Here is a 13,203-nt window from a genome sequence, read left to right on the forward strand (position 1 = left end):
AAGTCAGTGGTGAGTTATTTCTCATCTTTTTTCTTTGGGTTGTGACTGCTGTTGGGATTCTCCCCTTTCTGCCCCCTTTTGGCCTTCTCAGAAAATGATGATCATCAACACTGCCAATACATTCCCTGTGGTGGAATGCTACACTTTGTTTAAAAGCCTAAACCCCTGGGAATAAGATTCTATAAAGATATATGGTTCACTGTAAGCACTACACTCTTACCTTTAAACTGTTGAAAGTCTCGTGAAATATTAATCAATCCATACATGTAATGTCCCATTTTGTTTGGGCGTTGTAAAAATGGTCTCAAAGACTATATACTATGGTTTGCTCCAGCAGACAAGTTATAATACACAAAAATGCCACAATAAAACCATGCGTAAACCTAGGAAAGCAAATACACACCTCTCGTCTTTATGCAGACTCCTGGATGAGCCCAATGACGGTCATGTCATTGGTATAGAGGGAGAAGAGCAGTGGGAGGAGGACACACCCCTGTGGTGCGCCAGTACTGATGGTGCGGGTGCCAGATGTGATGCTTCTTCTGAGACTTTTAAAGCAAAAAATAACAATACGTTCCCTAAAATGTTTACATGGTGCATTTATTGTGTCCAAAATGTGACATTATTATTATTATTATTGTTGTTATTTGTATTGATTTACAAACACAATTTATATTATATACACAATAACAATACACACATCTACAAGAATCAAAGACCACTAATTAATTATGATTCCATAAATAAAAATGTATGTTGGATTGTTCACGAACGACACATCACTCTTTCCAACAGAAATCTATGCACAACACTGTCTACCACTTGCCATACTCACCATGATTAGCCATGCTCCCTGTGTCTAGCTATGCTTGTTTTACTTTGCCTATTCCTTTAGCATTTTTAACTCAGCTTGGTTTTTGTTTTTGTGTTATTTAAATTCATACAAGTGTTAGTCGTCCTGGTTACGTTAGTTTCCATTTTTCAGGAGTGTTTTAGGTTACTGTAATGTTTTTCACCCTGTTTTGTCGAATAAAGAACCTTTTATTATTATTGACTTCCTCTCTCAGTGGCTCTGACTTGGGTCCCACATCTATCTTATGGCAGAGCGTATCAAATGCAGCTTATACCATGTAGGAACTACTACCATTTTAATGCAAATAAATGGGGCTTAAAGTCACCAGGTTAAAACCACACCTCTTCCTGTTCTTTTCTCACACTTTCATCTTCCTGCAGCGGACATTGGAGGACTGTGGTTGAAACACTGGCCTCTGTGGCTCCACTGGCATCTTTTCTTTCCGTAATCTGCAAACCCTCGTGCGCTACTACATCAGGCTCCCTGCCAGCTGAAAGCCTATTGCTTTCACACAGACCTCATCAATAATTTTAATCACTTGGTCTTTTCAGATTCAGGGTAAGTGTCCACCTACGGTGAAAGGCAACGTAAACCTCCGCTGGAGATCAACGTCCAGAGTTTTCCCTATAGCCCACCTCCTCTCTTCTCTCTCAAAGGCTACTAAATTAGATTCCCAGTCCATAAATCAAAAGCTTCCTCAAGCTGGAAGCCTTGTGCTTAATTTAGTATAGATACATTTGAAGGCTATACTGATAAAAGGTTCCAGTACTTTTTAGAATAAATGTACTAATGCACATAAAGCTGTCATCTTGTACCAAGAACATCTTCAGACATACATGTTGAAATGAATAGAGGAAGCATTTATGCAGACAGCAGAGAACAGAGAGCCAGTGGATGAGGAGAACGAGAACAATTATTGCTGATGAAATCGACAACCAGTTTGAGCAGGTTCTCTGTGGCCATTTATTACATGCTTATTATTAGTAATGCTTAGTTACATATCTGTTCACTGGGAAGAGGGGAAGAGCTTTATGTGAGCAGTGTGTGTGTGTGTGTGTGTGTGTGTGTGTGTGTGTGTGTGTGTGTGTGTGTGTGTGTGTGTGCGTGTGCGTGTGTGTGTGTGTGTGTGTGTGTTTGGGGTTTTCCCGAGAGAGAGAGAGAGAGATCAATGTTTATATAAAAAAGCAAAACAAAAGCAAGAATCAAGTGTCATAAAGGCCACATGGAAACATTTGTTCTAGGAAATGAAGACTGGATATCCCCACTGTGAATGAAATGATCCTGTGGTTCACAAACTTTGAATGAATGCTTGAATAGCCTATGTCATTTTATAGGACCATGTTTGGATTAGTAATACAATAGAAACTGCCTGAGTGTCTGCTTGTCTGTCCTGACCAGTGCATAACATCCAGGACGGCACAGGAAAACAGACCTGAATGCTGTCCATGACAAACGAGAGGCTCCATCCCATTCTCAATCCATTTAAATAGTTCTATAGTGTGTGGATGAGCTCAGCTCTGTCTCTCTGGTCTGTGACTCTGTGTTAGCACCAACCACTGGCAGACTGCTGAATCAAAATGATGCCACCTGACTCTAAACCTGAACCATAACGTATACATTATTTATTGTAATATTGAGATTTTCCAATTTCCTAATTCCCAATATATTATACATAATTCCCAAAGACGTAATGGGCTTTTATTTTGAAATGCCAAGTGCCTCTCCTCCGCGTGGGTGTGACGGAGCTCAAAGTCGGAGCAGAGCAGTAACAGTGGAAGCATGTCTGCGCTGTTTAACCAGCAGCTCACACACACACACAGGGTGTGAGAGTTCAGAGAACCAAGGGCTGGAACGCGATGCGGACACGCGCCAGGTAGATGGTTTTATTTCCCATTGCTCCTAGTAATGGCCGTTAGAAGTTTGTGCTGAGTTCGGAGTCTCATCCCTGTTGCTGTGAGACCACTCACGCTCATCTCTTGCGTTTAGAGAGAAGGACCACTAACGCCATTGTCACGTAAGTCTCGTCCAGCATCTCACACTTCAACCACTTGATTCAAGCGACTCAGCGGGCAACACATAGATGCGCTATTATTTGCTCCTAACGCACAGGGTGCCGCACAGTTAGTTGCTAATGGACACTGTAGAGTGGTGCCTTGCTCAAAGGCAGCGTCATTCTCTCCTGCTGCTTCTCCTTATTTGTTTGTCTCATTTGTGTTAGATGAGATGCCAGATAGGTCACAATCACAGGGGTTGCTTCATTTTTCATTTTAATGTGAAGAGCTTTTGACACATCCAGTGTAACCACCATCTGTTACACAGCGCACTGAGATCCCGTGTTTGGCTCTGAGTGTTCATTAAGGTCGGCGGAGGTGCAGGGAGCTCTCTGCTAAAGTGAGCCGGAGACGCGCTCAGCCGCGAAACGGAAGGAGAGGGGGCGATGGCGGAGTGGTAACTAAATGACTCTTCATTTCACGTCCACCTCCATCTATTAAAGGCAGCCCTCAGGAGGAGCGCGCGCCCGCCAGGAGACGAGCGGACGAAGCAGCGCGCGCCTGTTGGGCAGCGGTTAATTAGCTTCTGGCACGGCGGGGCAACGCGCACATCGCCCTTTAAATCCACTAAAGTCTTTCAAGCTCAACAAATAGTGTGAAGCAGAAATGTCTGTACGCGGTGTATTTGCAACAGGCACCAGGAGGCGTCCAAGTGCGCGAGGATGTTACCCGCAGGCTCAGAGCTCAGGTACAGTCTGTTTGCCTGTTGCTCATTCATGTTGCATTCATTTATTTATAGGTTTCAGGTCAGAACAGGTGTAGATGCTGTGCTCTCAAACAGGGTTCTCCTCCTACAGGTTTTACCTGGAGTGAGCGGTGCTGAGCTGCAGAGAAGACTGCCACCTCTATGTTTGTCATATTGTAGAAGGCACTTCCAGTGAACACTGACCTTTTCACTATCAAGTCCCAGGCGTTCTGTCCAGAGGTTCTGATTGAGCTGCAGCTGTGGTCCCTTCACATTAAAAGCGTCTCTGCAAAAGTGGACGTGCAGGAAGGATCCGCTGTTTGTGGCCTTGAGACTTGAGACAGAGCAGCTCCTCATGTCAGACAGTTCACATGAGACTTGGTGTTTATTGTGGAACCAGAGCTAAAGTAACATCCCTAAACGTTGATGCACAAGGTGATGTGTTTATTAGAATGAAGTTTTTGTTGATTGTATCACCAAATGCAGCATATTAAATCACAGCTCCCGGGGCGTCATCCATATTTAAAAGAACAGTCGGGATGTGGTAAATATGCAGGATTTCTTCAGCCCTTCTTCACAAGTCTGATGAGAGAGAACTGGTCCAAATGGAGGCAGTTCATTCCACAAGCTTTACCCTGAGACCAACAACGACACAATCTACCCCACCATTTAAGATGCTTCATGTTCTCATGAGTAACTACATCCTCCAACTGCAAACTTTGGCCTCCAAGGGACATTTTGTAACCAGACTGTTGCAAACGTCTTTTATGTGTTTGACACAAACATAAAATTGATCAAACTCCTCTTCATTTTCTAGGTGACTTCGGTGTTTGGACTTCATCCTTGTTTAAATTAAACAAACGCTAAACAAAGAAGTTGGTTAATTAATGTACAGTAGAAGAAAAGCGACCGGCTAAGCCTGACTGAACTGTCTCTTCAAATACTGAGCCTCATCCCTTCACCTCACTCAAATGAACCCACTCCTCCCACCTGGCAAACATGGCCGACAACGTGAGCTCCAGGGTCGACACGCCGACCAACATCTCCCTGAGCCCCAGCGTCGGCGTCTCTGACTCGCTGGAGTACAAGACCGTGTCCGTGTTCCTGGTGCTGCTGGTGTGTGGCGTGGGCATCGTGGGCAACATCATGGTGGTGCTGGTGGTGCTCACCACGCGCCACATGAGGACGCCCACCAACTGCTACCTGGTCAGCCTGGCCGTGGCCGACCTGACGGTGCTGGTGGCAGCGGGGCTGCCCAACATCTCCGACAGTCTGTCGGGCAAGTGGATATTCGGCCACGCCGGCTGCCTGGGCATCACCTACCTCCAGTACCTGGGGATCAACGTGTCCTCCTGCTCCATCACTGCCTTCACCGTGGAGAGGTGAGGCCACACAGCCAGCCCCTGTAGCGGGGAAAATCATCATTTGTGCCCAACTAAAGAACCCTCCTCTGACCTCAGATCAGTTGATCAGTAGACACGTACATTGAATTTGAAGTGCCTGTGGAGGTAGAACCCAAACGGTGACGCCACTGGTCCTGATTCTAAACACCATGAAGCTCTAGCTAGTGTTTGGCCCTTATTACCATGTTATGACATCATTCAGGGTGAAAGGTCAGTAAATCTCATGTCACAGCCAGTGCAACCTGCAGCAACATGCATCAAAACAGGGAGCCATGTTCTGCCTTGTATCCGCTCCTTCCCCAAACCTAAGCAACAAGCTGAGAGACCCGCGTCTGTCTTTCCTCTCCCTGATATGAAACAGGGTTTTTGTACAACCACAGTAATAATTTGACAGAGTAAATCACTGCATCCATTATGCATGAAGCGCGAATGCCAGCTTAACATTCACCCGGGGAGCGAGCGACGGTGCGTGAGCAGCTCATAAACAGCGCGCTCCCTGTTGGCCTGCAGGTACATCGCTATCTGCCATCCCATAAAGGCCCAGACCGTGTGCACCGTGTCCCGGGCCAAGCGCATCATCGCCGGGGTTTGGATCTTCACCTGCGTCTACAGCACGATGTGGCTGTTCCTGGTGGACATCCAGGTACGTAGTAACTGCTATGGATGACTATGTGCACTGGCCACATAATAACTAAGGCCACAGATCAGATTTAATGTACAGGCCGCCTGTGAGAGGGCAAAATAAAGTTAAAAGTGCAGTAAATGCATGAGTCACGCCGAGGAATAAAACTGGGATTATTGAGGCCTATTTCATACAAATTGCCGTTGAGCTGCAGCAGAATGTGAAAAGCACTGTAAGAGCTGGGTGCCGCATCCGAGGGAGTTATTATGTAGAGATGTAGAGATGCGGAGGGTTGTGACTGTGACGCGCAGGTGAGCCAGGACGGACACGCGGTGCAGTGCGGCTACAGGGTGCAGCGGGAGCTCTACCTGCCCATCTACCTCACCGACTTTGCCGTCTTCTACGTGGTCCCGCTGCTGCTCGCCATCGTGCTCTACGGCCTCATCGCGCGGATCCTCTACGTCAGGTGGAGTGGCTGAATTTGCCTGTTTACACACAAGCTGACACGTTTTCACCTGTAATGTGAGGGTAACTTTTTTTTTTTACTTTCATCGTCACAGGAATAAGTAAAACTGGGATCGATTACTAGCCAACTTAAGCTAATGCTAATGCTAACGCTCACCATTCTGGAACAAAACATCCAACAACAAACAATGGCTCCTCATATTTGAGAGGACGGTTCGCTCACAGGGATTTGTTCCGTACTGACACCGCAGCATCGCCCGTGGTTAATCCAAACCTTTGCTGCCCTTCATCTTCGTGTTCAACCTCTGAGGTAAATGCTGCCTGTGCCCCGCAGCCCGCTGCCCAACCATCCTGACACCAGGGCCACCACGCTGCGTCAGCGCGGCCCCGAGGCCTCGGACGCGGTGAAGGGGGGTCGCCAGGGCCGGCCGAGGACCGCGCTGTCCTCCAGGAAACAGGTCTGTGGCCCCGGCTCCGTCCTCCTGGCCTCCGCTCTATCTGTACTGTACGTACTGCTGTGACGGCTTTAGCCTCGTTTGACTTCTCTCCGGTCTTCGCTTTGCCGTCAATCCCTCTGCTCCACGGCCTCTTTGGGCTTCTGAGCTTTTCTCCTGCTGCCAGCGCAGGCGTCAGGTGTTGTTGACTTGACCACAAGCAAATTAAAACAATCAGGATGTTAATGGAGTCCAGACTCCCGGCTTTATTTTGCAGCAAGCTGCCTATTAATCACAGACGGACGCCTGAGGCCAGAGGCTGATGGAGGGAGCCGACTCGAGACCCGTGTGTGTGTTTCTCGCTTGTCCATCCTCTGTGTGGAGCGTTGGATGTGATCACCAGACCACATCAAAGCAAGCGTGACCTTTTAGAAAATAGGTCTGTAGGTGAGCAGCAGAAAGGATGTCCAGTAGTGACTGTGTAGCAGAACCATCGATATATCAAACTCTACACGGGTGTAATTCGGTTCCCCACAGTGACACAGTAAAGCCTCAGCCTCCTGGAAAATCCTGCTTCACGTGGGTTCTGGTTTGTATGTTCTCTCAGGGAGAATTTCTCCGTCCTTGTAATTGAATGTTGTGGCGTCAGAGCTGCCAAAGACCAAAACTTTCCTGTCAAATCCGTTTATGCGGTAAAAACATAGGTACCGGTAAAACAGGCCCGCGTTCTCAGATCCATCTGTTCTTGTGATGCGTGGAAGTGTCATTGTGTTTGAAGGTGGCAGCTGTCGTCGCAGGCCTTCGTGTGTGAACGCGGCCTTGCGTGAGCGCGTGGTGGAAACTGATCTGCCATGTTCCAGGGGATTCGTCGAGCAGCATCCGATTTGCATAATGTGATTTGGGATTTACACTTAAGGGCGCTTAATATCTCCCTCAGTTCCTCAATAGGCCCTTCATGCTCTCTCATTCAGCGTTTGATGAGGCCAACGCAATCTGATAGCAGGCTGATAAACTTGTGTCTGCCAAAGAATGGCACTTTTGTGATTGCAGATTAATGCAGCGCCGTGAGATCGCTGTACAGTTTTTAATCTCTGAGGGTTCCTTCATGTCTGTGATCTGCTGGAGTGCAGTGGGCTGCAGGGAGGCTCGGTCAGCGCTGCCTCCAGGCCCATCCAGAGCATCTGAGGCCAAAGGAGTGGACTGGAGTGGGTGGATGTGAGGACACGCAAACGCGCCATTAAAAGTAGAAAGGCCTATTTAAAGTGCGCCCGAAGCCTCCTGCCCCGCTTCCCTGCAACACTCGGAGCCGTCCTGCCTCCGCCGACTTGCGGTGCATCTGATTATCCACCTGCAGCTCAAAGGCGCCTTATCTCTGCTGGAAAGAGGCGTGTGCGCGATGAGGACGCTCACCGCAGGTTCAGGTGTGTGGAGCGTCGCCATAAGGCTCCCACCCTCACACCTGTTGCCATGGCCACCGAGCACCCGCATTCTCACGCACCTCTGCATCCCATCGCGTCTCTCGCTTCCCTTCGTGCCCTTGCTTCTCCTTCATCTGTCATCCTTCAAACGAGCCACTAAGCCTCGGTTTACCCCCGCTCCTAACGCGCTCACACTCTCACGACAAGTTAATCACTGGTGTCAGATTCCCCACACAAGAACAATCTCCCACTCGCTCTGCATCATACGATGTGTTGACGATGACTCAAATAATCAAGAAGCAATCAGAGCTAATCGGATAAATTATGAAGATGCATCAGCTCATATTGTGCTGAGCCCTGGAGCTTTGGCACAAAGGATGTAGCTGCATTTCTGCGCAGCGCCTTGATTATTATGGGTAATTGTCAAAAGCGTGGATCGCGCAGCATCTTTCACCGGCTGTAATTGAACCCTCATGACACTGACGTTCCATCACATTTTCCCATAACTGATTTGTATAAGACGAAGATGAGACTTTATGTTGTCACTCAGGATGTAATGACAGTAATGACAGGATGCAGATGTGATGTGAAGTAGTAGCTGAAGTGGGGATGCAACAAACCACTGTAGGTTATATATGTAGATATTTCGCTTGTCTGTAGATTATACTGCAACCGTCCGTCATTCCATCTAACCCACAACTTTCTCTTTCTTAGGCGATGAATGAGAATCTTTCAGGCCAACAGTCCTCCCTGCTTTCCCCAATCTGCTCCCAGATGTGAAGGCTGTGGCCCACATCTGCTTCAGGATTCCCACAAGCCAAGCGTGTCATTGTTTGATTTCGGTTCTTTATCATCATCATGTTCATGTAGAAATGAAAGATTCACTTCTTGTTCTCGCCACTGCCATTGTGTTCTGGTACTTTTTGTTGTTTCTTGGATGGTTTTTGTTGTTAGGTTTGTGTGTCATCATTCTCAGGGCCTGTCAGTAGTTGTATTAAGTTTAAGTAGCTCAGCTTGAGAGGAGGATTTGAACTATGAGCCAGCTGTATATATGTATATATGTTTGTTCTTTCTGTTGTTAAGACTCTGGAAAATTGACTGGAAATATTGAGACTTGATGTTTTTTAACTTGAATCCTGCACTGAAATGTCAAACACTGAACGTTTGTGAACTGATAGTTCACGTTTAGTTTGAGGACTGTAGTTTCATGCAGCCTCTTGCTTCCTCCCTGCAGGTGACGAAGATGCTGGCGGTGGTTGTGGTCCTCTTCGCGCTGCTGTGGATGCCCTACCGAACGCTGGTGCTGATCAATTCCTTCGTGTCCACGCCGTACCTGGACGCCTGGTTCCTCCTGTTCTGCCGGACATGCATCTACGCCAACAGCGCCATAAACCCGGTCATCTACAACGCCATGTCTCAGAAGTTCCGCTCGGCCTTCCGCGGGCTCTACCGCTGCCAGCGCCCGGAAGCCCATCAGAGGACTCTGTCTCTGTTCCACACCGGCTTCAGCAGTGTGCGGGAGCGCAGGACCTCCCAGGCCCACAGCAACGGCACCAGTGAGAGGGCGGGCGTCACCGATGCGGCTGGCAAGCAGAACGGGAGCAGCTTTCCAGACCCGGCCGGGGGGAGGAGAGCTGAGAGTCCCGCTGACGCAGGCACTGTGAGCTCGGCTGAAACGTCGCCCGGTGGCGATGAGGAGCCGCCTTCCCACAACGCTATGGTACAGTTTGCAGACAGAAGCGCCAACAACAGAAAACAGGAAGACGCGTAAAGGTGTCCATAGTAGCACGGTGTAGGAAACGATTAGCTGCCAAACAACCGTAGGTCACTCATGAGCAAAGGTTCCTGCATAGATTAACAGGAGAACGCTGCCTGCACTATAAACCAGAACAGTTCTACTAACTTATAAAGACTGAGGGCACTATGCTTAAACAGTTAATGGAACTCATAACTATTAATATCTCAGACATTTTATGTAAAATAAATTTTCTTATTGTTTTTAAGTGCTCGCTGTTTTTCATGGTACGTTGGGATGTGACATCATTATGTCACAACTCTCCAGTCGGCAGCAAGTCGGTGTAGTGAGTAGCACTGTCGCCTCATAGCAAGAAGGTCCTGGGTTTGATTCCTAGCTGGTGGCGTACATTGCCTTGGCATTTAGAGAAGGAAAAAAACAATAAGTCAAAGAAATAATCATTTTATCACTTAAATTAAAAAAAAACACACAAATTAATATTTTTTAGTTTGATTAAGTTTGTTCTTTTAAATTATTGCTTACTTAAAAATTATTGTTCATTAATGTAAATATTTTGAGGTAATCAGTTGCCTCAAGTTTTGAGTTCTGTTAACTTTTACAGTGTCGTGATGGCAAAACAGAGGCACAATTCATTTTGTGGTATTTGGAACCTCTGTTTATGTGGCTGCGTCCAAATTCAGCTGCTTCTCTGGAATAGAAGAGGAATTGTGAGGGACTTTTCTCTATTCAAAATGTTAAAATGTTGAGCTCTTGATTATAAATCAAAGGATGATGAATTTCTGGAAAAGAATTCTCAAGAAAATGAAGAGCAGGTACATTGAAATCAATGAGTAACAGTTGGCCATTAGTTATTTGAAGCTAGAACACAGCGCTTTTATTTAAGGAATGCATTCTTTCAATAGAAAAAACAGTAAGAACTTAAAATAAGTATATAGTATAGTATGAAAATTACAGTATTTGTTAAGCAAAGATGGGCTTGATGAGCAGCACTTGTTCCTCTTCTCCTCTAAACCATCGGACAGACTGAGCTACAGCAGTTTTCACATCCGTGGACGATGTCACATGTGCCAGAGGACCAGGAAACAAAAACGCAGGCATCCGACCAATTCCCACATGAAGCTGAAAGAGCAAAGAGAACAATTCTCTAACATCCTGATTAGATTTGTACGCTGGAGGCACCGACTCACGCTTTGCTCTCGGTTTCCTTCCTAAAGGAAAAAAAGTGTTTTAATGTGTGTGAATTCTCAAGGTTCTGTTTTGTACATGAACATTTTTCTTTTTAAACAGTTTGGTAAAATCTCAATATGAAACTCTAGAAATACTCGCATATTAACCACTTTTCATTCAAGCATGGCAGAGGTACCACGGTACTAAAAACACATCAGGGCCCAGGCTGGTGATGGAAAAGACCCGGTAAAGCAGTGAGACCAGTCACAGACCAGACCGGTGCCCTGAAAACATTCCTACTCCCATGATGCATTAACCAAAGTAATGACTTACGCAGAAATGTCCTGATTAAAGCATTCATTGAATGCTGTCACTAATCTGTAGGTTAGTTCTGAGTGATAAACCTGCTGTGACACAGCTGACAAATAACCTGTGTTGACCTGTGCTCTCATGTCTGTGGACCTTGACCCGGTCTGACCCAGTATGAGCTCAAACATGGTTCCGTTTGTTCTGTCTGACGTATACTATGCCACACGCCTGCAGTGACCCTGAGTCTCTATGTCTGTATTATGGAGTCTGTTCATACTGTGTTTTGCTTTATTGGTGATGTTTATTATTTTTGTTTGCAATATGTTTACTTTAAAATTTACTAAATAGATGTACATGTTTGCTGCAGAGATGTTTACTTAAAAGACACTACATTAGAACTAAACAGTTAACACGAGTCTTTATAGCAGGAAGACAATTGTTGTGTAACTGTTTTATCACTGAGGCCAATTATTAACAATGACCTCTCCCTGTTTTTGGTAAAGGAGGGTTGAAGTCTGGCACATCCTAATTATGTAAATAAAACAACGAGCTGCACTTCTTCATATGAGGCTCCAGTTGTTCTTATACGAGTACGAGTCAGCATCCGACTGTTTAGGCTGGAGGCCTGTGGCTTTTTGCTGTGTCATGGTGTAAATGTATATTGTACAGTATATTGGTTAAAACTTTCTATTTGTAGACTTGACTGATGTTGATGTCTGGTGTGAGCGTTACGAATGGAAACGAGGTTTCAAGGAGTCAATGCACAGAAGAGTTCCTGCTTCATGATGCCTCACACACTCAATCGAATGGTTTCTATTTTGACGCAAGGACTGCGAAAGGACCTGGACCGACTTTTAGTTTGGATAATTACAGTGTGAGCGCTGACAGAGTGAAAGATTGCAGACCTCCCATGGAAACGCTGGTGTGTGTGTGTTTAGCCCTGCAGAGCTGCTGTTTGTTGTGTTGTAAATGTGTAGTAATCAAATGATTTGAAGTGAGTTGATTTGTATTGTTGGACCAAGAAGTGTGATTACTTCAGGAAACGCACCGTGTGATCGTGGTGAAGTGAAGTGCTGTGGTTTGCTGTTAAAATGTCAATAAATCGGCCTCAGCCAGATCTGGAGCCTCGTCTGTTTTTGAAACGTTGAGGATGTTGTCAGTGTTCTAATATTTATCTATTTATGGAGCATGTTTGTAAATTAGATCAAACCCTAGGAATGAATGAAATGAAATACTTTTGACTGTTTACCTTCCCACTGTGGTGGGTTTATTTATACCTTTAAATGTGTTAACTGTAATTTAAGTGGTGCTTCCACTTCCACGCTTCAAGGTAACTGCTTGTAGAATCGTTCAAAGACACAGTTCACCAGTAGTGGAATTTAAACATACACATAGTAAGAGTCAGCATCAGCGACTGATCTCCCTGCATCGACTGGATACAGCTTTGAGCCACACAACACGTCTCTGTGTCCTCACAATCTCAGCATCAGACTTGTTTCTGCCAACCTTTGTGGGCTGACAGTTGTTCAGATCAACCAGGCAGAAGAATTAAACAACAGGCTAGTGAAAAGGAAGCACAAGTGTAAGGAACAGAACACAACGTGGACGTGGACAAGCTTCAGCACTCGCTTTGACGTCTTCAGGATGTCGATGATCTGCTCGTCTGGTTGGACACAAGAAGAATCAAACACAAACGAACTGAGCTGTGAGCAACTGTCAGTCATTACACCAGATGTTGTTGCTGTTCAAGAAGACGATTGAACAGATGTTTTCACACTCACCAGCTGCTGCTGGTGTTACTTTACAGCCACAAACACGCTTCAGGAAGTCAGGATGTGTTGGTTCTTATTTTGAAGGGTTCGTGTTTGGTTTGTCCTTCATCTTCCTCTTTGTCATTCTTCTGTAGATGCAGTTTTGTTTGTTTTTGGGACTTCAGCATCAGGATGGAGTTTGTACAGTCGATTAACCCAGTATGTGAGCACCTCCAACTGTGGTTCATCTCCAGACTCCATCATCTCAATCAGAGACCATCGTAGCTCA

The 13,203-nt window shown here is 46.0% G+C and overlaps 1 protein-coding gene across 7 annotated transcripts; it reads left to right on the forward strand.

The window, feature by feature from the left end:
* Nucleotides 1–2,581: 2,581 nt before the first annotated feature.
* On the forward strand, nucleotides 2,582–12,280 carry trhr2 (thyrotropin releasing hormone receptor 2). 7 transcript variants are annotated; one of them, XM_029154169.3, is made up of 7 exons: nucleotides 2,599–2,726; nucleotides 2,840–2,867; nucleotides 4,407–4,971; nucleotides 5,503–5,635; nucleotides 5,926–6,080; nucleotides 6,414–6,537; nucleotides 9,166–12,280. In XM_029154169.3, exons 3-7 carry the CDS (start codon nucleotides 4,589–4,591, stop codon nucleotides 9,700–9,702), a joined length of 1,332 nt encoding a protein of 443 aa, XP_029010002.1. In that variant the 5' UTR covers nucleotides 2,599–2,726; nucleotides 2,840–2,867; nucleotides 4,407–4,588; the 3' UTR covers nucleotides 9,703–12,280. The 7 variants fall into 7 exon arrangements, with proteins under 7 accessions (XP_029010001.1, XP_055365758.1, XP_029009996.1 ...); XM_029154168.3 differs by lacking the exon at nucleotides 2,840–2,867 and having other exon boundaries at nucleotides 2,582–2,726; XM_055509783.1 differs by having other exon boundaries at nucleotides 2,593–4,024.
* The last annotated feature ends 923 nt before the right edge of the window (nucleotides 12,281–13,203 follow it).

The sequence above is a fragment of the Betta splendens genome, chromosome 6, assembly GCF_900634795.4.
Source record: "Betta splendens chromosome 6, fBetSpl5.4, whole genome shotgun sequence".
NCBI classification, from domain to species: Eukaryota; Metazoa; Chordata; class Actinopteri; order Anabantiformes; family Osphronemidae; genus Betta; species Betta splendens.